At 39.2% G+C, this 27955-nt stretch overlaps 1 protein-coding gene across 1 annotated transcript in view; it reads right to left on the bottom strand.

Annotated features, from left to right (window-relative positions):
• The window catches only part of CNTNAP5 (contactin associated protein family member 5), a 1086429-nt gene that overhangs the window by 614256 nt on the left and 444218 nt on the right, over nt 1–27955 (bottom strand). The window contains exon 4 of the mRNA XM_012140581.5: nt 6670–6817. Coding sequence (XP_011995971.2) covers nt 6670–6817 — 148 coding nt within the window. The remainder of the gene's footprint in view (nt 1–6669; nt 6818–27955) is intronic.

The following is a 27955-nucleotide window of genomic DNA, read 5'->3' as shown; positions in this document are numbered from 1 at the left end:
TCATTCCATTTGTTAAGACAGGAGATGTGAAACAGCAAGTTGTTAAGAGAATGGTAATCAAGAAATCTGTTTTTACTGTAATAAACTTGAGAGACGTACTAGACTTTCAGGAAGAGATGGCTAGTTTATTGCATATATAATTCCAGGGGTCAGTCTAGGAGATACATATGTGGAGGTGATCAGCATCTAGATGGTATTTAAATTCATGGAACCCTATAAATTTAGCTGGGCTTTGGTGGAGAAAATCATAATTCAAAAAGATTCATGAACCCTAATGTCCATAGCAGTACTATTTATAATAACCAAGACATGGAAGCAACCTAAATGTCCATCAACAGACAAACAGACAAGGAAGATGTGGTAGATATATACACTGGATTATTACTCAACCATAACAAGAATAAAATAATGCCATTTGCAGCAACATGGATGGCCTTAGAGATTATCATACTAAGTGAAGTAAGTCAGAGAAAGACAAATCATATGATATCAATTATATCTGGATTTTAAAAAAAATGATGCAAATGAACTTAATTACAAAACAGAAATAAACCCACAGACATAGAAAAAAAACTGTATAGCACAAGGAACTGGGGAAAAGGGATGATACATTATAAGGTACAAATATCTGGGACTTAACACAACATTACAAATCAAAGAAATAAAGTAGAAGCCCTGAGATAGAACCCTGAGATGGTAGAGGGGCATGTAAGATAAAAGAGGAAGCTGGGTTTCTAAAAAATGGAAATAGTGAATTGAACCAAATACTACTGAGACATGAGTGTAGTGAGAAAACTGACCGTTGGATCTTAGCTACAAAGAGGTCACTGGTGGTATTAACTGAAAGTTTCTGTAGAGCAATTTGCATGAGTCTCCCCAGAAAAATAGAACCAGTAGATTCTGTATAGACACAAGGGAACATTTCATGCAAAGATGGGCTCAATGAAGGACAGAAATGGCATAGACCTAACAGAAGAAGAAGATATTAAGAAGAGATGGCAAGAATACACAGAAGACCTGTACAAAAAAGATCTTCACAACCCAGATAATCACGATGGTGTGATCACTCACCTAGAGCCAGACATCATGAACTGTGAAGTCAAGTGGGCCTTAGAAAGCATCACTATGAACAAAGCCAGTGGAGGTGATGGAATTCCAGTTGAACTATTTCAAATCCTCGATGATGCTGCAAAAGTGCTGTACTCAATATGCCAGCAAATTTGGAAAACTCAACCGTGGCCACAGGACTAGAAAAGGTCAGTTTTCATTCCAATCCCAAAGAAAGGCAATGCCAAAGAATGCTTAAACTATCACACAATTGCACTCATCTCACAGGCTAGTAAAGTAATGCTCAAAATTCTCCAAGCCAGGCTTCAGCAATAAGTGAACCGTGAACTTCCTGATGTTCAAGCTGGTTTTAGAAAAGGCAGAGCAACCAGAGATCAAATTGCCAACATCTACTGGATCATGGAAAAAACAAGAGAGTTCCAGAAAACATCTATTTCTGCTTTATTGATTATGCCAAAGCCTTCGACTGTGTGGTCAAAATAAACTGTGGAAAATTCTGAAAGATATGGAAATACCAGACCACCTGGCCCTCCACTTGAGAAACCTGTATGCAGCTCAGGAAGCAACAGTTAGAACTGGACATGGAACAACAGACTGGTTCTAAATAGGAAAAGGAGTACGTCAAGGCTGTAGATTGTCACCCTGCTTATTTAACTTATATGCAGAGTATATCACGAGAAACACTGCGCTGGAGGAAGCACAAGCTGGAATCAAGATTGCCGGGAGAAATATCAATAACCTCCGATATGCAGATGACACAGAGCCTCTTGATGAAAGTGAAAGAGGAGAGTGAAAAAGTTGCCCTAAAGCTCACCATTCAGAAAACTGAGATTATGGCATCTGGTCCCATTACTTCATAGCAATTAGATGGGGAAACAGTGGAAACAATGGCTGACTTTATTTTTCTGGGCTCCAACATCACTGCAGATGGTGACTGCAGCCATGAAATTAAAAGACGCTTACTCCTTGAAAGGGAAGTTGTGACCAACCTAGACAGCATATTAAAAAGCAGAGACATTACTTTTTCAACAAAGTCCGTCTAGTCAAGGCTATTGTTTTTCCAGTGGTCATGTATGGATGCGAGAGTTGGACTATAAAGAAAGCTGAGCACCGAAGAATTGATGCTTTTGAGCTGTGGTGTTGGAGCAGACTCTTGAGAGTCCCTTGGACTGCAAGGAGATCCAACCAGTCCTGAGTGTTCATTGGAAGGACTGATGTTGAAGCTGAAACTCCAATACTTTGGCCACCTGATGCAAAGAGCTGACTCATTTGAAAAGACCCTGATGCTGGGAAAGATTGAGGGAAGGAGGAGAAGGGGACGATAGAGGATGAGATGGTTGGATGGCATCACCGACTCAGTGGGCGTGGGTTGGTGATGGACAGGGAGGCCTGGCGTGCTGTGGTCATGGGGTCGCAAAGAGTCGGACACAAATGAGCGACTGAACTGAACTGAATGGAAAAATTCAGTTCTGTCTTAAAACTTCTCAACTGACTGAATCAGCCCATAGATTATCAAGCATAGCTCCTCTCCTTAAGGGCAAATGATGTCAGTGTTAAACTCATCACAGCAACACCTGGACTGCAGTCTAGCTGAATCACTGTGGCCTGAAACCTACCAAGCTGACACATGAAACTGTCACCATGTGCCTCAAGATGTATCAAACAGTTGCAGTGTAATCAGTAACTAAAGACAAGCTTTTGGGAGAAGCTATTTTGCCCAGAGCATGGGAGAGGAGAAGGATAGATAGATAAATAGAGCCATTGGGCTTTTGTAGTTGTTTTGTTTTATGACTTATGCAGCAAAGTTTTATGTTTATAAGAATGAACCAGTAAAAAAAAGGATAAGATGATTTTGAAAGGGAATTTTTGATCCAGAGGACATGCTGAGATTTTAGTTTTATAGACTAAGAGTCAGATGGGTGTTCTTTTTCCCCAAAGGGTAAAGCACCAAAGCCCCAGGACAAGTGATGGAAGATTACAGTGTGCCAGCTGGACGATCATCCCAGACAAAGGCATTCTCCATCCAAAAGCTGCCTAAGGGGGTGCAACTTCCCACCACTCACACTGTGCACCTAAAGGTAATTTTTCTCCTTACAGCAGGGATCCCCAACCTCCAGCCCACAGACCTGTACCTCCTGTCACCTCCTTTCAGATCAGTAGCAGCATTAGATTAGACACAAAGTATACAAAAGTGCTGTGTAATGGAGGGAATTTAAAGCTGGTGCTCTGTGACAACCTAGAGAGGTTGGAAGGAGGTTTAAAGAGGGAAGGGGGCATGTATATGTCTGTGGCTTATTCATGTTAACGTTTGGCAGAAACCACACAACATTGCGAAGTAATTATCTTTCAATTAAAAATACAATTAAAAAAAATTTGGGTCAATATTTGAAAAAAAAAAAAAAAAAGTAATCCTCTTGAATCATCTCAAAACCATCCCCCCAGCTCTGGTCTGTGGACAACTTGTATTCCGCAAAACTGGTCCTTAGTGCTAAAAATGTTGGAGACCACTGCCTTAGAGGATGTATTTACTTGATGCAGAGCTTTCCTGGAAAAGATTCCTTGGAAAGAAATCTTGGTAGGATGAGACTATCTCAAAGTCAGGAGCTCTTTTCTTGGTCAAGATCTGGGCTTTAGCCAAGCTGAGAACCTTACTGTGGACACTTTTCTTTTCTTTTCTTTTTTTAGTGTATTTATTTTATTGGAGGCTAATTACTTTACGATATTGTAGTGGGTTTTGCCATACACTGATATGAATCAGCCACGGGTGTACATGTGTTCCCCATCTTGATCCCCTCTCCCACCTCCCTCCCCATCCCATCTACTGGGTCATCCCAGTGCACCAGCTCTGAGCACCGTCTCATGCATTGAACCTGGACTGGCGATCTGTTTCACATATGATAATATACATGTTACAGTGCTGTTCTCTCAGGTCATCCCACCCTCGCCTTCTCCCACAGAGTCCAAAAGACTGTTCTATACATCTGTGTCTCTTTGCTGTCTCGCATACAGGGTTATCATTACTATCTTTCTAAATTCCATACATATGCGTTAGTATACTGTATTGGTGTTTTTCTTTCTGACTTACTTCACTCTGTATAATATGCTCCAGTTTCATCCACCTCTTTAGAACTGATTCAAATGTATTCTTTTTAATGGCAGAATAATATCCCATTGTGTATATGTACCACAGCTTTCTTATCCATTCATCTGCTGATGGACATCTAGGTTGCTTCCATGTCCTGGCTATTATAAACAGTGCTGTGATGAACATTGGGGTACATGTGTCTCTTTCAATTCTGATTTCCTCGGTGTGTATGCCCAGCAGTGGGATTGCTGGGTCATAAGGCAGTTCTATTTCCAGTTTCTTAAGGAATCTCCACACTGTTCTCCATAGTGGCTGTACTAGTTTGCATTCCCACCAACAGTGTAAGAGGGTTCCCTTTCTCCACACCCTCTCCAGCATTTATTGTTTGTAGACATTTGGATAGCAGCCATTCTGACTGGCGCGAGATGGTACCTCATTGCGGTTTTGATTTGCATTTCTCTGATAATGAGTGATGTTGAGCATCTTTTCATGCGTTTGTTAGCCATCTGTATGTATGTCTGCTTTGGAGAAATGTCTGTTTAGTTCTTTGGCCCATTTTTGATTGGGTCATTTATTTTTCTGGAATTGAGCTGCAGGAGTTGCTTGTATATTTTAGAGATTAGTTGTTTGTCAGTTGCTTCATTTGCTATTATTTTCTCCCATTCTGAAGGCTGTCTTTTCACTTTGCTTATAGTTTCCTTTGTTGGGGCACTTTTCTTAAGAGATGGTTGCCTTGCTGTCATCAGATTATCAAAGGGGCAATCACCTGAAAAGAACTACACATGGTGCTCAAGAGTCTCTCTGTTGTTCAGTCTATTATTTAACTTGATGTTCTGAGCCTTTTTGTACAAACATTAAGAGCAATGAACATGGAAAATAGGGACAACTGACAGGACAGAGAAAACAAATGTACGAGGATGTGTAAAAGAGAAATTGAATTATTGCAGCAAAATAGATGGCTGAAGTAGTAATATAAATATGCCTTTTATTTCAGCATGAATGCTTCATGTTTAACCTAAAATAAGCCTCCTTGTGTAATAGGGAAGAACAAATATGACTTCACATTAGATCTTTTAAAAATGGATTAGAACATGTTTCTTTTACTTTAATCTTTGTATTCTATTGCTCAGAGTTAAGAATTTTGCCAATGGTCTGATATATATAGGAGAGCCTGTTCAGGGTTCTGACCTTTTAAGGGTATAACACTTTTCCATTCACATAGAGATACAAAGTTACAGAACAGAGAATAATATTTGTCTTGTTGGAAATTTACAGGAACATTGTTACCTGATCTATGTGGACAGCTATAAGAACAAAGGATTCTGGGACCAAAAGGTTTTCAATAATTAAGCATGCCCCTCCCTTCAGTTCAGTTCAGTTCACTTGCTCAATCGTGTCTGACTCTTTCTGACCCCATGAATCGCAGCATGCCAGGCCTCCCTATCCATCACCAACTCCTGGAGTTCACTCAACTTCATGTCCATCGAGTTGGTGATGCCATCCAGCCATCTCATCCTCTGTCTTCCCCTTCTCCTCCTGACCCCAATCCCTCCCAGCATCAGGGTCTTTTCTAAGGAGTCAATTCTTCACATGAGATGCCCCTCCCTTACCTTGCCTTTTAAAGAGTTTTGCCAAATTCTGGGGAGTTCTGGGTTTTTAGACATAAGCAACCAGTTCTCTTGCTTGTCCCTGCAATAAATATTTTTCTCTTCCAAACTCTGATGTTTCTGTTTATTTGGCTTCATTGTGTATTGGGTACACAAACTTGCATTTGGTAATATTAGTTGTGACAACTGTTATCAAGAGAAGAGGTAACATGGGAATCTGGATGCCCCAGAGATCCTGGGTTAGAAAACACCATGTCCTCACACTAGATGTCTGTACTTTTTGATAGAAGGGCTGGAATGCAAGGCAGCTTCTCCTTGATTTAATGGTTTGTTGGAGCATCTGTTTTAAGCACATTCTTTCTAAAAGTGCTTGTTCAAGATAAAGGCAATCTTTTCACAGTTCTAGAGTTCTCCCTATGTTTGTGACCTTCCTTATCTGCAAGATGGAGCTCTACTTTTAAATTCAGCCCAAACAATTCAGAAAAAATGGAGTGTCTGCATAATTCCAAGAGAGAAACATCACATATTACACTGAGTTAAAATGTTTCTTCTCTTTCCATTCTAGAACAAGGAAGGGAAGAGTTTTATAATACTTCATCCCAATCCTGGGAAAGGACTAAAATTATTTTAGTACTGCAAAGGTAAGTGATAGCTCAAACTCCAAGAGTTCTTCATTTTGAACTCTTTTTGTTAAACCCAATTATCTCATCTCCAAACTACTTCATCCTTAAATAAACATACTTCTATATCTGGGTTGAGTTTCACAGTTTCAAATATGCATATGTCATTAAACTATAGAAATGATTTTTAAATGATTGAGATTGCATTCTCAGTGTCAACAATCTGATACAGTGTGGGTAATGCCACTTGCAAAACACACCAGGGCTGATAATTTGTGTGGGTACTTACTATAGGAGCATCCGTAGACTTCAACCCTCATGCCAATCTTTCCACTTGGATTCCACTCCAGGGGGACAAAGCGAATGAACCGGGCTCTCACAGAATGCAGTAACTTGTGGTGCATCACACTGTCAGCATTCATGTTTCCTGCAAATGTCTGTGGGAAGAAATGGAAGCCAGGTGAGATCTGTGACACCATGGCAGCACTGCCACCTGAGCTTAAGGACCATGAATGGAAATCCAGCCATGATATTCCATAAAGTCTTGCAAAGAAAATCCTCAGTGTCTCAGATCTTCCAAATGAAATCTGACTCTGGTGAAAATTCTGCATTATGTGTTAATTCTGCAATAAATATAAATATTTATATTTATATAATAAATATAATAATTATTAATAATTGTGGTACCCCGCTCCAGTACTCTTGCCTGGAAAATCCCACGGACAGAGGAGCCTGGAAGGCTTCACTCCATGGGGTCACTGAGGGTCGGACACGACTGAGTAACTTCACTTTCACTTTTCACTTTCATGCGTTGGAGAAGGAAATGGCAACCCGCTCCAGTGTTCTTGCCTGGAGAATCCCAGGGACGGGGAAGCCTGGTGGGCTGCCATCTATGGGATCGCACAGAGTCGGACACGGCTGAAGTGACTTAGGAACATGCAATGAATATAAATATTTATATATTTATATTTATATATATATATAAAAATAGAGAGAGAGAGAGCTGCTGTACATTATTCTTTAAAAAACTCCTTCCCCAAGATTTTATAAGTAAGTCAATCCTAGTAAGTCACAAGTCATGACACACAAAAGCTTTACTAAGCAAATAACACAATGAAATTCTGATATTCCTAACACTGATAATTACTGTGGTATGGAAGATAACTGAAAAATCTCTTCATGGAGCAAAAGGCTTTTATAGAAGCAATTGTTACCATTAATTGAAGCCAATCACTAAGCAAAGACTTTTTCATGATCATTATTACTATTTAATAGATTAAAAAGAAATCTAAAGCCTAGAGAGAGAAAAAAGAGGATGCAAAATATCTTTAAATCATCTAATTGGTTAGTAATTATTCTATGGTTCAATTTCAAAGTTGTCCTATTCCAAAGCATATGGCTTTTCTATAGCCACTCACTTTTCAACTATTCCATTGTCAATTGCTACATGAGGGAGAACAGGAGTCTCTGTTTTTTATGTAATTTATATTCATACTTTCTTGTGAAGGTTAAGCAAAGGAACACACAGCATGGGAGATATTTGATACACTAAAATTATGCCTCCTAGCCTTCATTTGGATGAATGATTTTTGGGGTAAAAATTTTCTACAGATGGAATCCAAAGTCTCCTACCTAATCATTTTTCCCCACTGGGGTAAAATATGAATAACATAAAATGTGCCATTTTAACCATTTCAAAGTATATATTTCAGTGGCATAAAGTACAATCACATTATTATGCAACCTACCCCTATCCATCCCCAGAACTTTCTCGTTATCCCAATTGTACCTAATCTTTAAGGTAGGATGTCAGGTAGCACACTGATTAGTTTGCTTCATTATGAATCATCACCAGTCTTCTTTTCCAACTCAAGTATTCATGGGTAAAGCCTTCATGCTAATGTTCTATCAACACCAACCAAACCATTGGTTTCTCAAATGGCCAAGAGAATACTAAGTAAAAGGATTTTATGTATGTAATGGAATCCATTTCAATGATTCAAATCTTAACTTTGATAGTATTCTCATAACATCTGTGAATCTAGGGTAATTTGAACAATCTGACATTTCTGCTGTACACAAAACACCCACTGGCTAATAACTCTGACATTAGAAAATTAATATAGTCACTATTATACATCATAAAGTGGCTTATGAAGAGCAGAGAAGCTCACTTTCTACTTTGCAGCAAAACTATGATGCAAGAGAATGATTTGGGGGAGAGGAATTTCTTGAGATTCAAATCTAACTTTCTTCCCCACAGGTTTGTCAAAGATTTGGTCATTGTCTCAATCCAGGGGAAAAAAAAAAAAAAGGTTCTCTTCAGCAGGCTCATCTTTAGCATGTCCTGTTCCAACTTTAGCAACTGATACAGATATAAAACCTCTTCAACCTTTGCCCACCTAGGAAAGACTCTTCCCTGCAGAATGTAGTTCTTTTCAAAGTTTACTTCTTTGATACATGAATTTGGGAGGTGGTTAAAGATTCTGGTGGTTTTTCACTCTTGGATGCCTTGAACATATTTCATGTTTTTCTACAACCAAACTTGGGAGACTTCCATTTAATTCTCTGGATTCCATTAATTGTGTTTCCTACAACCCACTCCCCAAGCATGTAGAGGCTCTGTGTTTTCAGCATCCCTTATAGAAACTGAATTTTAAACAGGACTTTATTCACACTGAGGGTGATGGGGGAATCCTTGCCTATGTTCTAAGTGACTTATAGACTGAATATATCTTAAACTTATATTGAAATCCTGATTGTAAAATTCTAGAAAAAGTTTTCTTTGGGGAGCTTGGAGTCTTCAGATGCCATGCATTCTGAAGAGGGAATCCTGGATTCCCATCCAAATGGTCAGCATCATGGCATCATTGTGTAATATGGACAAACAGTTTATTCTGTCTGACCCTCACTCCCTTGCAATATTGAGATCTCAACATCTCAACATTTCAAGGTTTCCTACTATTCTAGAGTCATATTGTTTGCAGTTTCATAGTCTCGTGAATACACATCTGAACAGACCCAGGGTCACAAAGTTTTGAGATTTCAAAGTGTACAATGCATGATCCCAGAGCCCTCCTAGAGCAGCCTGAACAGTCAGAGACAGAGGCAGATTGAATCTAAAGGAAGCTGCAACCAAACGCTCACCAAGTTCACCAGTTCATCTTCCTACAAGGTCAAAGAAATTCATTGCTTGGCAATACAAGAATTTGTAGGCTGGGATGAAAAGCAAAGAATCTTATTCTCCAGGTGCTTGGATCCCAAGGCCCTACTAAGATGCTTTAAAAATACCACTCTCTCAATGTCAGCTCAGTTGTTGAAGATAGCAACTGAACAACAGTGGAATGACAGGTGACTTCTCTCAGGAAACAATGGAGTCCAACAAATGCTATAAGTATGGCACTCTCAACCTCACACTCTATACCCAGCAAAAATAGCTTTCAGATCTGAAGGGAAAAGGATCCAATTTCATTTAAACAAAAGCTGTGACAATGTATTATCTATAGATCTCCACTGTTAAGAAGTGTAAAATAAGTTCTACACTCTAAAGAAACTGATTCCAGATGGAACATTCAGTGTACAAGAAGAGATGGAGAATAAGCAAAGTGGTAAATAGGTGGCTAAATATAAGACTATTTGTATTTCTTTTCTTAAATATTTTAAAAGTCAACACTCAGTTTAAAGGAAAAATAATATACTGTGATGTTGACAGCAAATGTAGAAGTGAACATATGTCAATAAAACCACAAAAGATGGCATGCGGAATGTAGGCTAAAGAGAATTATACTGTTGCAAGGCCATGAGATGATATATAAAATGGTATGTCAATTTGAAGTAAATTTAAATAAGCCAAGAATGCATTAAAATAAACCAAAGAGGTATAATCACAAAGCCAATATAAAAGAAGAAGGAATACTAAAATATGATAACAACAACAGTGAAGCACCAACGCCCATTTAATGTGAAATAAGATAAGAAATGAGAAATGAATAAACACAGAGGAGAAATTTCAAGGTAGTAAACTTAAAACTTTCCCAGTGGATAATTACATAAACAGAAACCTGAGTCACAAACCTCAGTTAAAGGCATACATTTTCAGGCTAGATAAGAAAGTAAGGCTTATTGATACACTTTTTTGTATAATACTCTTTTAAAAATAAAGACATTAACAGGTTAAAAGTAAAATGAAGGGAAAAGCCATTTCATGCAAATAATAGGCACAATAAACCTGGATTTTCTCTATTAATATCAGGCATTGTAAGCTGTATTACAAGATAGGAGAGAGTTTCAAAATTATAAAGGGTCAATTCACCTTTGTCATGAAGACAAAAACACTTAAATGCACATGCACCTACAACAGAGATTCAAAATTAGTCAGTGAGAATATAAGATTCAACAATATTATCAGGGAACTTGGTTAATTAATGTTCATGGAATACTTCATTGAACGCTGATTATATATTAATTTCAAATGCATGTGGAACATTGACTAAGAGACACTATATCCTACTCAATAAGTCCTGAAGAAACCATAGCTTGTTTTCTTACCACAATTAAATTAAATTAGAAATTGATAATAATAAATTATCTAGAAAACTTTCAAATATTTAGATGTTTACAAACACACTTTCAAGTAATCCTTAGGTCAACAAGAAACCACAATGGAAATTAGAAAACAATGGAAATTGAATAATGATAGAAATATCATATCAAAATTTGTGCTTCTAATGAAAGCAGTCCTTAGAAGATAATTCATGGCTTTAAAGGTTTTTTTAAAGATATAATAAGAAAGACACAAAATTTAAAATCTAAGCTCCCACTCTAAGATAGCAAAAAGAGTAAACTGAACTCTGAAGAGTGTTAGATTGGAATACTACTAATCCATAAAAGCAGTCAGCTTTTATAAAGGGCACATACTCTTTGATCCTATGCATATGAAGTTCCAGGGGATGCAAACCTAAGCTCTGATGATAGAAATTAGAACAGAAATGTTCTTAATGATGACAGCCAGAAAATGTATAACGGCATTCATCACAATCTGATCATAACATCTTTGTGAGGTAGGAAATCTGTATTATCTTATTTTAAAGATGAGAAAACTTAGTTTGGGAGAGAATTTAAGTGGAATCATAAATCATAAGAGATTATCAAGTTGGTACTGGATTATAAAGATTTTAACTAAAGCCCAAGGACCCTTTTTTTGTATTCCAAATAACACCCTTTTATGTCATGTTTCTGAAACCAAAAAATTGCTTGGCCCTCTGCATATTTTACTTTGCCTCACTCTATTTATCATCAGGAAGGTTTTAGCCAGCTTCCTCACTGAAGGAGGCACCCCAGCATACACACACCCACCTACACACACATGTTTAACTTTTCTGAATTTGCAACACATCTTACAATTGTGCAGCCAATATCTATAGTGTCCCAACCTTACCAGGAAACCCCAGAAATCAGAGAAGTTAATTCTGAGCAGCACTTTCACTTTCATGCATTGGAGAAGGCAATGGCAACCCAATCCAGTGTTCTTGCCTGGAGAATCCCAGGGACAGAGGAGCCTGGTGGGCTGCCGTCTATGGGGTTGCATAGAGTCGGACACGACTGAAGCGACTTAGCAGCAGCAGCAGCAGCACCAGCAGCACCAGCACCAGCACCAGCAACACATATATTACTTGTCAGGGGTCTGTTTTGTTCTCACTCTACCACAAGTGGTATTATACTTAGTTTGGGTTCAGGTTTTACACTTTGTCACCATATATATGTTATCATTACTATCTTAAGAAATCATGCATATGATTCATGATAAAGCTGCTCATTGATTTTGTTCCTTCGCAGGAATGCAATGCTAACATTGGTCTTTCTGTCTCCCTTCCTACTTCTAAAGTTAAAGGAGCTTGACCAGAGGTGTTAAGGCCCTATGTGCTTATAAAAGAAAATAAGCACACAGAGTGTGTTCTCGATGTGGGGTGAGGGTGAGGGAGTTCTTCTTCCTGGGCAGACAGAAGGAGCCACAGGTAATTGAAGGGAAAGAGGTAGAGTAAGCCTTCAGCTGCTTCATATACCCATTCCTTGACATTAAGCAACATTTTGGTTGACAAATGGAAGATCCTGGTGTCATAATGAAGATGCAGATGCTATTTTCCTGCTTTATTAGGCAGCTAATGGGGGGGGCATAAATGGTGAGGCTAAGGGGTACTCCAGCCAGCACTTATCAATGGAGAGTGGACACATCTGGGTTAGCTGCTATCGGAACATCTCATTTGGAGGCAAGGAATACATCAGGTTGAGTGAATATACTATACTGACAGCTCTGACTGGCAGCTGGATTGCAAGCAGCCAGGTGCCACACGGAAGATGTTGCTATTTTGCCTAACTGCAGTCTGGACAAGAAATAACAGGTACAAGCCCAAAATTCTACCTCAGTAACCTTTAAAGAAAATATCAGGATTTCTCAGGGAGACTTCTTATTTCAAGTCATGTGTCCTGCCAAACATATCCACCATGCCCCAGGATCAGGATTAAGAGAAGTGGTAAAAAAGGGAAAGAAAGGGCATGAGCTTTGGGTGCTAATCTTAACAAATTCTGAGATTCGCTCTGTTGTCCTTGACAAAGCTCTCAGACTATAACTGCCTTGGAAATACAGGTTGCATGTTATTTTAAACTGGGGTGTGTAGCTCAATGTATGGAATGTGTTTTATTTTGTTTTGTTTAATTTGTATTGCAATATAGCTGATTTACAATGTTGTGTTAGTTTGAGATGTCCAGCAAAGTGATTCAGTTATACATATATATATATATATATATATATGTATATATATATATATATATATTCTTTTTTAGATTCTTTTCCTTTAGAGGTTATTATGAAAGGTTGAGTAGAGTTCCCTGTGCTATACAGAAGGTCTTTGTTGGTTATTTATTTTATATAGGCTGTTAGTCACTCAGTCATGTCCAACTCTTTGCTACTCCATGGACTGTAGCCTGCCAGGCTCCCCTGTTCATGGAATTCTCCAGCCAAGAAGACTGGAGTGGATTGCCATTCCCTTCTTCACAGGATCTTTCTGATTCAGTGATTGAACCTGGGTCTCTCACATTTCAGGCAGATTCTTCACCATTTGAGCCACCAATAATAGTGTGTATATCCCCTTCATGGATCAGTGCCTTGTGGTGAAGGGGCCTGTGTAACTCAATGAAACTATGAGCCATGCCACGGAGGGCCACCCAAGATGGACAGGTCATGATGGAGAGTTCTGACACAATGTGATCCACTGGAGGAGGGAATGGCAAACCACCCCCGTGTGTTTCCTGTGAGAACCCCATGAACTATATAAAAAAGCAAAAAAAAAAAAAAAAATGACACTGAAAGACAAGCCTTCCATCAGAAGGGCAATATGCTGCTGGGGAAGAACAGAGACTCTACTAATAGCTCCAGAAAGAATGAAGAGGCTGGACCAAAGTGGAAACAATGTTCAACAGTGGATATGTCTGGTGATGAAAGCAAAATCCAATGCTATAAAGAACAGTACTGCATAGGAACCTGGAATGTTAGGTCCATGAATCAAGGTAAATTGGACATGGTCAAGTGAGAGATGGCAAGAGTAAATATTGACATCTTAGCAATTAGTGAACTAAAATAGATGAGAATGAGTGAATAGAATTCAGATTACCATTGTATCTACTACTTTGGGCAAGATACTATAAAAGAAATGGAGTAGCCCTCATAATCAAGAAGAGTCCAAAAATGCAGTACTTGCTTTCTGTTGGGCTGCTGTCTATGGGGTCACACAGAGTTGGATATGACTGAGGCGACTTAGCAGCAGCAGCAGCAACTTGCAACCTCAAAAACAACAAAAATGATCGTTTCATTTCCAAGTCAAACCATTCAACATTACAGTAATTCAAGTCTATGCCCCAACCACTAATGCCAAAGAAACTGAAGATCAGTTCTATGAAGATCTAGAAGACCTCCTAGAACTAACACCAAAAAAAGATGTCCTATTCACAATAGGGGATTGGAATGCAAAAGTAGGAAGTCAAGATATATCTGGAGTAACAGGCAAGTTTGGCCTTGAAGTACAAAATGAAGCAAGCCAAAGCCTAACAGAATTTTGCAAACACCCTTTTTCAACAGCACAAGAAATGACTTTTGCGCATGAACATCACCAAATGGTCAGTACTGAAATCAAATTGACTACATTTTTTTTGTAGCCAAAGTTGGAGAAGCAATATACAGTCAGGAAAAATAAGACCTGGAACTGACTGTGGCTCAGATCATCAGCTTTTCATAGCAAAATTCAAGAATTAAAGAAAGGGGAAAGCCACTAAGCCAGTCAGGTATGACTTACATCAAATTCTCTATGATTATATAGTGGAGGTGACAAACAGATTTAAGGGATTAGATCTAGTAAACAGGATGCCTGAAGAACTATGGACAGAGGTTCACAATATCATACAGAAGACAGAGAACAAAACCATCCTAAAGAAAAATAAAAGCAAGAAGGCAAAGTGGTTGTCTGAGAAGACTTTATAAACAGGTGAAGAAATAAGAGAAACAAAAAGCATGGGAGAAAAGGAAATTTACACCCAACTAAATGCAGAGTTCCAGAGAAGAGCAAGGAGAGACAAGAAGGCCTTCTTCACTGAACAATGCAGGAATGGCTGTTTATTGTCACCCTGTTTATTTAACTTAAATGTAGAGCACATTTTTCCAGGTGCCAAGCTGAAAGAGTTACAAGCTGGAATCAGTATTCTGGCAAAAATATCAGAAATAAGGAACTAAAGATCCTCTTGATGAGGGTGAAGGAGAAGAGTGAAAAAGCCAGCTTAAAACTCGAAGATCATAGCATCCAGTCTCATCACTTCATGGCAAAATAGAAGGGGAAACAATGGAAACAGTGGCAAACTTTTTTCCTTGGGCTCCAAAATCACTGTGGAGGGTAAACTGCAGCCATGAAATTTAAAGATATTTGCTCCTTGGAAGAAAAGCTATGACAAAACTAGACAGTGTATTAAAAAAGCAAAGACATTACTTTCCTGACAAAGGTTCATATAAGTCAAAGCCCTGTTTTTCCACTAGTCATGTACAGATGTGAAAAGTGGACAATAAAAAAGGCTGAACACTGAAGAATTGATGCCTTTGAACTTTGGTACTGGAGAAAATTCTTGAGAGACCCTTGGACAGCAAGGAGATCAAGCCAGTCAATACTAAAGGAAATCAACCCTGAATATTCATGGGAAGAACTATTGCTAATGCTGAAGCCCCACTTTTTGCAAAGAGTGGACTCATTGGAAAAGACCCTGATGCTTGGAAAGATTGAAGGCAGAAGGAGAAGAGGCAACAGAGGATGAGATGGTTGGATGGCATCACCGGTTCAATGGACATGAACTTGGGAAAATTCAGGGAGGTGGTGAAGGATAGGGAAGTTTGGCATCCTGCCATCCATGGAGTCATGAAGAGTTGGACAAGATTTGGCGACTGAACAACAGTGTGTACATGTTAACCCCAAATTCTAAGTTATCCCTCCTCCCCCTTTCTGCTTTGGAAACCATAAATTCGTATTCTATGTCAGTTTCTGTTTTATAAATAAGTTTGTATCATTTTTTTAAAATTCTACATATAAGCAATACCATATGATATTTGTCTTTAGCTCTTTCTGCACTATTTACCCTAGCCAAGACATGGAAGCAACCCAAGTGTCCATTGAAGGATGAATGGATAAATAAAATGTGGTGTGTGCGTGTGTGTGTGTATGTTGTTGAGTCACTAAATCTTGTCCTTGTCCTTCACTGTCTTCTGGATTTTGCTCAGACTCATGTCCATTGAGTAGGTGATGCTATCTAACCTCATCTAATCTCATCCTCTGCAATGCTTTTCTCCTTTTGCCTTCAATCTTTCCCACCATCAGGATCTTTTCTAATGAATCAGCTCTTCATGTCAGGTGGACAAAGTATTGGAGCTTCAGCTTCAGCATTAGTCCTTCCAATGAACATACACACACACACACATTTATATTTATTTATTTATATATGGATATTTTTGTTGTTGCTTTAGTTGCTAAGTCTCGTCCAACTCTTTTGTGACCCCATGGACTATAGCTCACCAGTCTTCTCTGCCCATGGGATTTCCCAGGCAAGAATACTGGAGTAAGTTGCCAATTCCTTCTCCATAGGATCTTCCCAATGCAGGCATTGAGCTTGTGTCTCCTGTATTAGCAGTTGGATTCTTTATCACTGAGCCACCAGGGAAGCCCAGTGGAATATTACTCAGCCATAACAAAGAACGAAATGCCATCTGCAGCAAAATGAATGGACCTAGAGATCATCAGACAAAGTGAAGTAGCTCACAGTATTTCTTAAAAGTACACAAGAGCATTCACTAATCCAAACCAAAAATGTGTAGTTGTTTCAGAATCAATGAACTGCACATAGCCTGACATCACTCACACTGAGTTGATGAATGACTGAGTGAATAAACAAATGGACATAGTGTTTATGAATCTTGGTTTTCTCATCAGGAAAAGCATTAAAATGTAATCTCCAGGATTGCATCTTACATCAAATACCATTGCAAATGACACTGCACACAGTAGACTCTCACCAATGCAAGCCATGCTTTTAAAGAAAGAGACAGAAAGAGAGAAAGACAGATTTCAATAGCTGATTCTTGGGTACAAATATCTTTCTGTAAAAGTATATTTTGAAACAATGACTTATTAATATCCTCCAGTCCCACATAAGGCATTTGTCAACCCTACTTAAAATTTCTGAATGACATCCAAAGGCTCTCCCCACAAAAGAGTGGAAATGTAAACTAAGGACTAGCAGACCAGAGCTAATTAGGAAATCAGCTTTGGGCATTTAATAAGATTTATTTAATAAGGCAGGGGGTAATTAACATGCAAACCACAGAGTTATAGCTAAGATGGATAAACCCACTCAGGCTTCCATGTTCCAAACTACTATTCAGGGGTTCTTGTTGAATTTATTTCTGACAGGCCGAGGGGAAAATGAGAGGAAGGCCGTAGGTGTTGACCACTTTTGGCTCACAGAGATTCTGAAATGATAGACTTTAAGGAGTTAAAAAAGATAATTAAACCATCGGAATTTTTTTCTAACTTGTTTGCAGTACATTGCCCATTATAAGTGTCTATGTGGTATGCATGCATACTAAGTCACTTTAGTAATGTCCAACTCTGTGCAACCCTATGGACTGTAGCACCCCAGGCTCATCTGTCCATAGGATTCTCCAGGGAAGAATACTCTAGTGGATTGCCATGCCCTCCTCCAGAGGATCTTCCCAACCCAGGGAATCAAACCCATGTCTCTATGTATCCTACATTGGCAGGAGGGTTCTTTACCACTAATGTCACCTGGGAAGTCTCTATATGGTATATCTACTTGTCATTTTATAGAAGCATTTATTTAAAGAAATTAGGACCACTCAGCTGGCTCTTGACCTGTATATGAGAGTGGTCCCATTTGAGATGCTGGAGACAGTCTCTATCTTGATCTGGGTAGTGGTTAGAGGGTATATGTATATATTTATATTGGTCCAGGTGTACCCTCTAAATTCACTTTATATATAGAAAATGCACTTTAGTTTTTAAAGGTATATCTATTTTTTCAAATAGGCGATGCAGGTTTGATCCCTGGGTGGAGAAGATCCACTGGAGGAGGAAATGGCAACCTACTCTAGTATTCTTGCCTGGAAAATCCCACGGACAAGAGGAGCCTAGTGCGTGGGAAGTGACATGGATCAGTCATCCTTTTTGCCAACTATTCAGATCAAGCTAGAAAGGTGGGCCCACTCTCCACTCCTTTTTTTTGTTTGTTTTTTACACTGTCTATTGCCATTTATTGAAGTCTTGAAGATTTACAATGTGTTGAATACCACACTAACTCTATACCCCCATTTCTTCACCATTCTCCTAGTGTGATGAACCAGGGTGATGCTCTGTAATCTGTATTAAAACTGTCTCATCAGTAACTCAAGCACAAATAGAGTTTACTGAATTTCAAGAGTTACAAGCACTAGGAAAGGGTAAAGCTATTTATTTATTTATTTTTAATTTTTATTTTTACTTTATTTTACTTTACAATACTGTGTTGGTTTTGCCATACATTGACATGAATCCACCACGGGTGTACATGCGTTCCCAAACATGAACCCCCCTCTCACCTCCCTCCCCATAACATCTCTCTGGGTCATCACCGTGCACCAGCCCCAAGCATGTTGTATCCTGCGTCGGACATAGACTGGCGATTCGATTCTTACATGATAGTATACATGTTACAATGCCATTCTCCCAAATCATCCCACCCTCTCCCTCTCTCTCTGAGTCCAAAAGTCCGTTATACACATCTGTGTCTTTTTTGCTGTCTTGCATACAAGGTTGCAATATGTAAGACAAATGCTAACAAGTATGAAAGGGGAAATCAACGATAACACAATAATAGTGGGAGACTTTAATACCCCACTCACACCTATGAACAGATCAACTAAACAGAAAATCAACAAAGAAATGCAAACTTTAAATGATACATTAGACCAGTTAGACCTAATTGATATCTATAGGACATTTCACCCCAAAACAATGAATTTCACCTTTTTCTCAAGTGCTCATGGAACCTTCTCCAGGATAGATCACATCCTGGGCCATAAATCTAAACTTGATAAATTCAAAAAATCGAAATCATTCCAAGCATCTTTTCTAACCATAATGCATTAAGATTAGATCTCAGTTACAAGAGAAAAACTATTAAAAATTCCAACATATGGAGGTTGAACAACACACTTCTGAATAACCAACAAATCACAGAAGAAATCAAAAAAGAAATCAAAATATGCATAGAAACTAATGAAAATGAAAACACAACAACCCAAAACCTGTGGGACACTATAAAAGCAGTGCTAAGAGGAAAGTTCATAGCAATACAGGCATACCTCAAGAAACAAGAAAAAAGTCAAATAAATAACCTAACTCTACACCTAAAGCAACCAGAAAAGGAAGAATTGGAGAACCCCAAAGTTAGTAGAAGGAAAGAAATTTTAAAAATTAGGGTAAAGCTATTTAAAAAAAAAATTTCAGGACTTCTCAGGTGGTGCTAGTGTAACAAACCTGTCTGCCAGTGCAGGAGACATAAGAGATGCAGCTTCTATCCCTGAGTCAGAAAGATCCTCCAGAGGAGGGCATGGCAAATGACTCCAGTATTCTTGCCTGGAGAATCCCAAGGACAGAGGGGCCTGGTGAGCTACAGTCCATGGAGTCACAAAGATACAGACATGACTAAAGCAGCTTAGCATGTAGCAGCAGCACTCGCGGTCCAGTTGTTGAGAATCCGATTGTCAATGCAGGGGACACAGGTTTGATCCCTGGTCCAGGAAGATTCCACGTGTCACAGGAAAACTAAGTCTGTGAGCTGCAACTACTGAGCCCATGCACCACAGCTGTTGAAGCTGGCCCACCCTAGAGCCCATGCTCTGCAAGAAGAGAAACCACCACAATCAGAAGCCAGCACACTGCAACTAGAGTAGCCCCACTCTCCACAACTAGACTAAACCCACATGCAGCAATGAAGACTCAGCCCAGCCAAAGGGGGGAAAAAAATGAAGTTGAAGGACTTTCTAATCACCGTTGGCTTTAACAAGTAAGCTTTACTGATTTGAAGGAAGTTTTTGAATTAAGTTGATCAAAACTTTTCCCAGACCAATAGAAACATTATTTACACAATTAGCTACCATCTTCTCTATGACAATGTTTGTGTCTGGGTCATGTTTTACTAGAAAATAAAATACAATCAAGTAATAATGTAGAAATTATGTCTATCAACTCACAGCTCAATAGGAATGTGGGTTTACTGTCTACTGGCTTGGATGATCCAGAGTGCTAACTGTTCTTGAGGATAATATGAATGTAAAGGTATTTGTTTTTTAAAATGAGTATATGCTGATGACACCAAAGTCCTCCATTGCCACTGCTGAATTTGTTCAGAGTTCTGGTTTTTGCGTAACTTCTGCTGTGTTACATATAAAGGGTACCAAAGTGACTGTTGAGATATGTCATGTATTTATGTTTCCACCTCTGCGCTGAGAACTGTAACACCAACACATATGGCAGCTTGTCCATATGACACATGCCTGGAAAGACTGAAATACCCTCTTAGCAAAATTAGACTTTTCACACTCCACTAAAACAAAGAGAAACAATGCCTTTGCCCTTCTTCAATTTCTGGAAGTGAAATCAAAAGTTTTCTGGACTTACTCCTCTGTGAAACGGGGGAGCATCAGAGTTGACAGGAGGACTTGGCCTATCAGAGGACTTGGCGTTAAGCAGAGACATGGTAGCAAGGGCGGGAGCCAAAGCAAGAAAGAGATTAACTGGAATATCCAGAGTAAAGCTGTGGAGTGAAGGGAAAAGTGCAAAACAAAGCTGGCAGCCTTCAGCCCTAAATGTGCTTCACCATAGCTTTAACACTGGCTTCCCTTGTGGCTCATCTGGTAAAGAATCTACCTGCAATGCGGGAGACCTTGGTTTGATTCCTAGATTGGGAAGTGAAGTCAATTAGTTGTGTCCGACTCTTTGCGACCCCTTGGACTGTAGCCCACCAGCCTCCCCCGTCCATGAGATTCTCCAGGCAAGAACACTGGAGTGGGTTGCCATTTCCTTCTCCAGGGGATCTTCCTGACCCAGGTATCAAACCCAGGTCTCCTGCATTGCAGGCAGATGCTTTAACCTCTGAGCCACCAGGGAATCCCTGGATTGGGAAGATCCCCCGAAGAATGGATAGGCTACCCACTCCAGTATTCTGGCCTGGAGAATTCTTTGGACTGTATAGTCCATGAGGTCGCAAAGAGTCAGAGACGACTGAGCAGCTTTCACTTACTTACTTATATCTTTAATAAGTGATCTCCCCAAGACCTTTCCCTCCCCGATATCCCCCTGCCTATCTCGCTTTACTCTTTCCTACCCGCATCGCACCTAAAGAACCAAATACAGCTATTTATTTATCTTCTTGTCTCTCTCCATGGTACTACAAGAATCATGTGCCTTCGCCTAGAATCACAGCTGAAGCCCACAAAGGTTTGCTCGGTGAAGGAATGATCGGCAACCTCTGCTCTCCTAATTTGTTTCATTAGAAAGCTTATTATCATTTTTTTTCTTGGAGCTTCTTAACTGTGCTCCATAGACATGCGAATACAATGCCATAAATAAGGGAAGTTCACATTCACAGCTTTTGGTGGACAAACCGAGAGAGGAGTTAGCAGATAATTTCTCAATGAAACGCATTTCCTAGTTAAAGGGAAACAGTGACATGTGAGAATTCCTTCTACTACCACAGCGCTTTAATGCTGTGAACTCTCAGAGTAGCACACTTCAGAGAGCAAAAGAAAGAGTAAGGTTCAATGTATATGGTTCAGAAATCCTGTACTCCCTAGTCTATCAGGAACTGTCTGAGGGAGAAGTGTCAGAGGAGCTGGTGGGCAGCTCACACTTCTTGTATTTCTTCCTTGATAACAATCTGTGCGTACAAGGCCAAGGTGTTGAGCCCACAGCTTCCTGCAGACTGTGCGTATGGTTCCTACTGTCTTACACAGTATATCCGTTGAGCCTGGTGCTGTCTCTAAAAGGACCAAGTGATGCCTAAAAGGTCCCAGGATGTTCATATCATTATTTCCTCCTTAGAGCTTTTTAGGCTCCCTTCCAAAACGAACGTCTACAACAGCAGATAAAACCCAATTTACCTGTCAAGTACCTGATTTTCTCCTAAGATAACTTAACTTCCCTGAATAGGAATCTTTGAAGAGATAGCAGACTGTCACTGGAAACAAGAACCTGAAAGCAGACATCATGTGTCTTTTTTAAAATTCATTTTCCTGAGATTGGATCTCAAAGTAGCACTCTGCAAAGTGATGTCAACTCAGTGTCAGCCTCTGGCAAAACTATGTAATAGGCCCAGTTCATCAGGATCTCCTTCTCTTCTCTCTCACACCTTTGTCCCATTTCTGCTCTTAACTGACTTTCAAATTTTTGTTGTTGTTGTTAAATCAATAGTAATTCAAGCAATGACCCTTCCTAGGCAAAAATCAGCATTTCCATTCTTAAAAGGGACACTTGAAGCATAAAGGAATAAAAAAGGAAGGGAAGGAGAAAAGGAAGGAAGGAAAGAGGGAGGGAAGGAGGGAGGAAGGAGAGAAGGAAGGATAATTTTATATGCTAAAATAATTAATATCTGATATTAGTTTGGCTAATAAACTGAGACAAAAATACCTGAATATCTGCTGCAAGCTCTGAGGTCTGGCCTTGAATAAATAAAACCTGAGGTTAATATCTGGTGATGGCTCTCCTCCCTCATTTTGCATCCCCACCTTCACGATCTGATTCCTGGGTGCCATAACATCCTCCAGACAATGCTTTCACTCTGGTGTTACTCCCATCTAAACAATCTGAAAAGAGAGTTCTTTACCTTTAAAATCAAGGAAAGATTTCCTTGTATACCCTATAAAACCTTCTGTTTTCCAAACCATCTCCTGCTTCTCCTCTCTGCCCCCAGCCCTCCTTCCACCATATCAGACTACTAGAGGTTCCCTCAAGCACACCAGCAAATGCCTCTTTTAAGCACCTCCTTCACTGTGTTTTTTCCAACCTCTTTGTTTAAGCTGGTGACACTCTGTATTTACTGCTATTCTCTCTCCTGTCTCAGCAGCACACCAGCACAAAGGTCAGAATGGATGCATTTATGGTGGTCTCCGCCTCCAGATAGCACTCATCATGAGAATCTCTGCCCTCATTAATTTTCTCTCTAGTACTCTGCACAGACTGTAGCACACAGAAGGTGGAAAATAGATAAGGTTTCCATTCTTCACTCTGCTTCTTATCCCTGATCCCCCTTGAGAAGTGTTGCTGGACCCTAGGCTGCACGATGCAGGGCTTTGCAGGAAGAGACCCTTGACATTTACCAGCTATTCTTGCTCCATGTGTAGCCAAAGGCCATTCATATTATCTTTCAGTATCTTGGTTTCTTCATCCATTAAATGGAGATAATAATCAATAGGAAAGGAATCATTCATTAAATCTTCTTTTATCCCAGACCAGTTCCCCTATAACTATTCATTGTTTCCCCTTCCCTAGCAGTTTGCAGCAGCAGCTTCTATGGCTCACATCAATCATCCTTCCAGTTGCTCTTGCGCATAAACAGTAGGGAAGTCTGCATGCTCTGTATCAAATGCAGAGGATTAGGGCTGGATAAATGAGTGTGTACCTCCCTGCAGCAGGGGACACTCAGATCCTATTCATACTTTGTTTTGCTCCCCAATTTAAGTAGTGATTTTCAGAATATGCCACTTGATGATTCTACACTTGGTCTGACTTCAGTGTTGACCACATTTGAATCCAGGCAAAAGGGATTCTGAGATCCTCCACTTGACATTCAAGGTCCTCACTCAAAGCTGATTTTATTCTGCTTTACGAGTCTTCTTTCTTGCAATCCCTGCATGTATTGTAAACTCCCAAAACTGGGGCCGTCTACAGTCACGGGCCACAGATGTTCCATGCAATTTCATTTTGGTCCTTTTGTGCTATGGAGTTACTTTCATGTGGATTTAAAAGGATGCTCTCAGGCTCAAACTCTTGTTCCGTCACTTACTGAATGTGAGAGCTTGGGTAAGTACTTTTTTGTCCTAATATTCACCTAACTTTAAAAAGGCGACAAAGAGCATTTCTCAGGGGATGGTTGAGAGGAATGTGTGGGTGCATGTCTATATAGATGCAGGAGTATCCATATGTTTGTATTTGTTCATGTGTAGATGGCTCATACTTTGTGCCAGAATTATTCTAAAGAACATATGCACTCATGTATATAGTTTGAATATTGCTTAGACTATGTTTTTCATGAAATATGAAGTTGTGGAATAATGTATAACCTTGTAATTGTTCAGTTGCTAAGTAATGTCCACCTCTTTGTGACCCAGTGGACTGCAATGAACCAGGCTCCTCTGTCCTTCACTATTTCACAGAGTTTGCTCAAATTCATGTGCAATGTATGACTTACACAGGTATTAACTGCTAGGATTGTTAGCTCTACATTTTCAGTTCAATCATAATTATTCTTCAAGCCCGTGTCAAATGTTGACTTTTTGTTAAACAAATCCTAGTTATCCAGGCAAAGGAGGGAGGGAAACTAATATCTCTTGGATGAAGATAATGAGCCAAGTACCTGTTCTCATCTCAGTCCTCCTAATGTCCTGTATTGGTTCTGGGCATTTGGAAAATGAAGTATCTGAGACATAGGGGGCCAGTAAGTTGCCCATGGTAGACCTGGGAATTCAGCCCAGGTCTGCCCACCAGTTCAAACCTCCTTCCTCCTCGCTCCGCATGGCTGTTTCTTCCTCTCCTCTGAACTGCCCTTTTGCACGATTTCTAACTTCATCATGGCAGTTAATACTGGCTACTTTCTATTGTAGTATTATCTGTGTATATATATGATTGCCACTATGAAAGACTACACTTTTTCAGAGCAAAATTATACATACACACATACATATATGAATCTATATATAAGTATTATATATATGATATATATAATAAATATATGAGTAAGTCATTGCTAATAGTCTATATATATTATGTATACTGCATATACTCCATTTTATTTGATTTAATCCATTTTATTATATATTATCCATCTGAGAACTTACCCACTTATCTAGCATTGCATATTAAAATACAACTATTATATATGAGCATATAGTATTTATAATATGAGTGTTCTATATTTATAGATAATTTCAATATGTAAATTTATATAAATATATGTTTATAGTTGATCTTATATATATTATATCATATATATTTAATGTAATATGTATTCCATTTTATGTTATATGATCCATTTTATATATATATACATATCTTATCCATCTGATAACCTCCACAGTTGCTTAGCATTACATACTAAACATATAACTATTACATTTTTACATCTATTATATAAATATTCAATACAGTTTTTCAGAACACAGTTTTATATATATAAATTCATAAATATACATGTGATCCATCTGATAACATCCATATTTGTTTAGCATTGCATACTAAACATGTACTTAAACCTAAACCTTGACCTTATAGATCCCATATCCAACACTCCCTATTTACATCTTTATTCATTTCTTTGCTTTATTAACGGACATGCTTGTTTCATCTGTAAGAGTTCTTTTTTTGAATAAATTTAAATTTTGGAAGAGTCTTAAACCCTGCATTTACCACAAGCTAAGATCCAAAGTACTGTAATTGCTATTTTATTGATTAAAAATGAAAATATCAATAAAACACAGCCATGACATGAGGCCTTGACACTTTTATGGGCACAGAGCTGAGATTCTCGATTTGATCTTGGTTAGATTCCTTTGGCGTGCAGATAGAATGTGTGATACTCAGAGCACAGAATACAGTGAAAAAAGTGAAACACAGCCAAATGGGCTGCAATCTTGTCTTTGTCACGTTGGGGACTGGGTAAGTTTTTTAACCTCTCTGGCCTTTGTTTTCTCCTCTGTGAAATGGGAAAAACAGCTCTGCATATGTCAGAGGCCTGTTATAAGGATGAAAGAAGATGGTACATGTAAAATACTGTTCAATTCTTTCATGCAGCAAATGCTCATCACATGTTCATGATTCACCTTCTTTTTGTTAATATGTAGCTTGTCAGCAGAGGGTCAGGACAGGCTCACACTCTCCATGGGAGTCTAAGTGGTAAGCTGTCAGGGGCTGCATTTCTGAGGCTGATTCAGTAATATGTCATTTGTGTCCCTCCTATTACCATGCTCTTTCTTCTCTTTTTATTAATGGCTAGAAAAAGCACACAATAGCTATAGCAATTAGGTATTAGAAATGTGTGAACTATGACTGACATCTCTTATAGAGGGTTCTCTAATTTACTCTGAACACTTTAAAACCTTGGTGGCTAGAAACCAAGACAAACTGCTAGTGTAAAGCAAATCATGCTTTCTCATTCATAGTAGGGAGAAATTGTACTTTCATTTTGGAGAAAATAAAGCATAATGATTCCATGTGTTTATGCTTCTGCCAAAGTAAACTCCACAATCCTATTAGATGAGCTGAAACCCATGACAATGGCAAGTGGCCTGTGCCCAGAGCAGCCTGAGCCTGGGGTGGGGAGACTACTGCATCCTGGTCTCTTTTAACAGGTCCTTAAAGAAATCTGAGAAGGAGGCACCCCTTGCTTTGGAGCATAGGAGGGCTGGTCAGAGATACTCCGGAGGGCAGTTATGTGACTCTCTGAAATGGAGTTCTGAGCCAGGGGTGAAGGACAGAGATGCTGAGCTGGGCCTCCTGCTAGAAGGTGTCGAACCATGTGTAAATCTAGAGTCTTTACTATAGGATTATCAGTTTGAAGCTTTTCCATGATGTAATTTTCTTTGAGTTATTCTCAAACTTTCTTCATTTCTCAAAACTCTACAGTTAAGTTTTACTTTTGATAAGTACAGGTAGAAACCATGACTTTTCTATGAAAATCTGGAGGAGTAGATTCTGATACACCAAAAGGCCATGAGTCCTGGTTGAGATAAAGAATAACAGCCAAGATAGATTTGAAGAACAGGTATGCCTTCCTTAGCATCTCAGAAAACTTTAGAGGCCACAGCAATCATGGATAATGACGGCTGGCTCATGTCACATGGAAATTAAAGGAAACATGACATCTGAAGGCCAGAGAGCTTGGGGACATGACCTTACATGGTCTCCATATCTTAGTCCACAATACGCAATGGTAAACAGGCATGGATTCAAATCTAACCAAAACTGCTGCTGCTGCTGCTAAGTCACTTCAGTTGTGTCCGACTATGCGCTACCCCAGAGTCGGCAGCCCACCAGGCTCCCCCGTCCCTGGGATTCTCCAGGCAAAAACACTGGAGTGGGTTGCCATTGCCTTCTCCAATGCATAAAAGTGAAAAGTGAAAGTCAAGTCTCTCGGTAGTGTCTGACTCTTCATGACCTCATGGACTGCAGCTCACCAGGCTCCTCCACCCATGGTATTTTCCAGGCAAGTACTGGAAGTACTGGAGTGGGGTGCCATTGCCTTCTCCACTAACCAAAACTATGTTCATTTAATTAAGTGTGCCCATTCCTTTTGCCTAAATTAAATGATTAGGAGAAAAAAATTCAAAGAAAACAAAGGAATAAAAAAGAAATTAAAATAAAATAAGCATGTTCTTCATGCAGTCATCTGTTAGAGAATATTTGAGTTGTTTCCAAATCCTGGCTATTGTAAACAGTGCTGCAAAAAGAACACGGCATGTATCTTTTTGAATTATGGTTTTCTCAGGGTATATGACCAAGAGTGGGATTGCTGGGTCACATGGTAGTTCTGTTTTAGCTTTATAAAGGAACTTGCATACTATTTTCCAACGTGGCTGTGAATCAGTTTACATTCCTACCGATAGTACAAGACAGTTCCCTTTCCTCCACACCCTAGCCAGCATTTACTGTTAGTAGATTTTTTTGATGATAGCCATTCTGACCAATGTGATGTAATATCTCATTGTAGTTTAATAGCTAGTG

This window comes from Ovis aries, chromosome 2 (genome assembly GCF_016772045.2).
Source record: "Ovis aries strain OAR_USU_Benz2616 breed Rambouillet chromosome 2, ARS-UI_Ramb_v3.0, whole genome shotgun sequence".
NCBI classification, from domain to species: Eukaryota; Metazoa; Chordata; class Mammalia; order Artiodactyla; family Bovidae; genus Ovis; species Ovis aries.
Note: the sequence above shows the minus strand (reverse complement) of the source record. Positions and strands in the feature narration are given on the sequence as shown.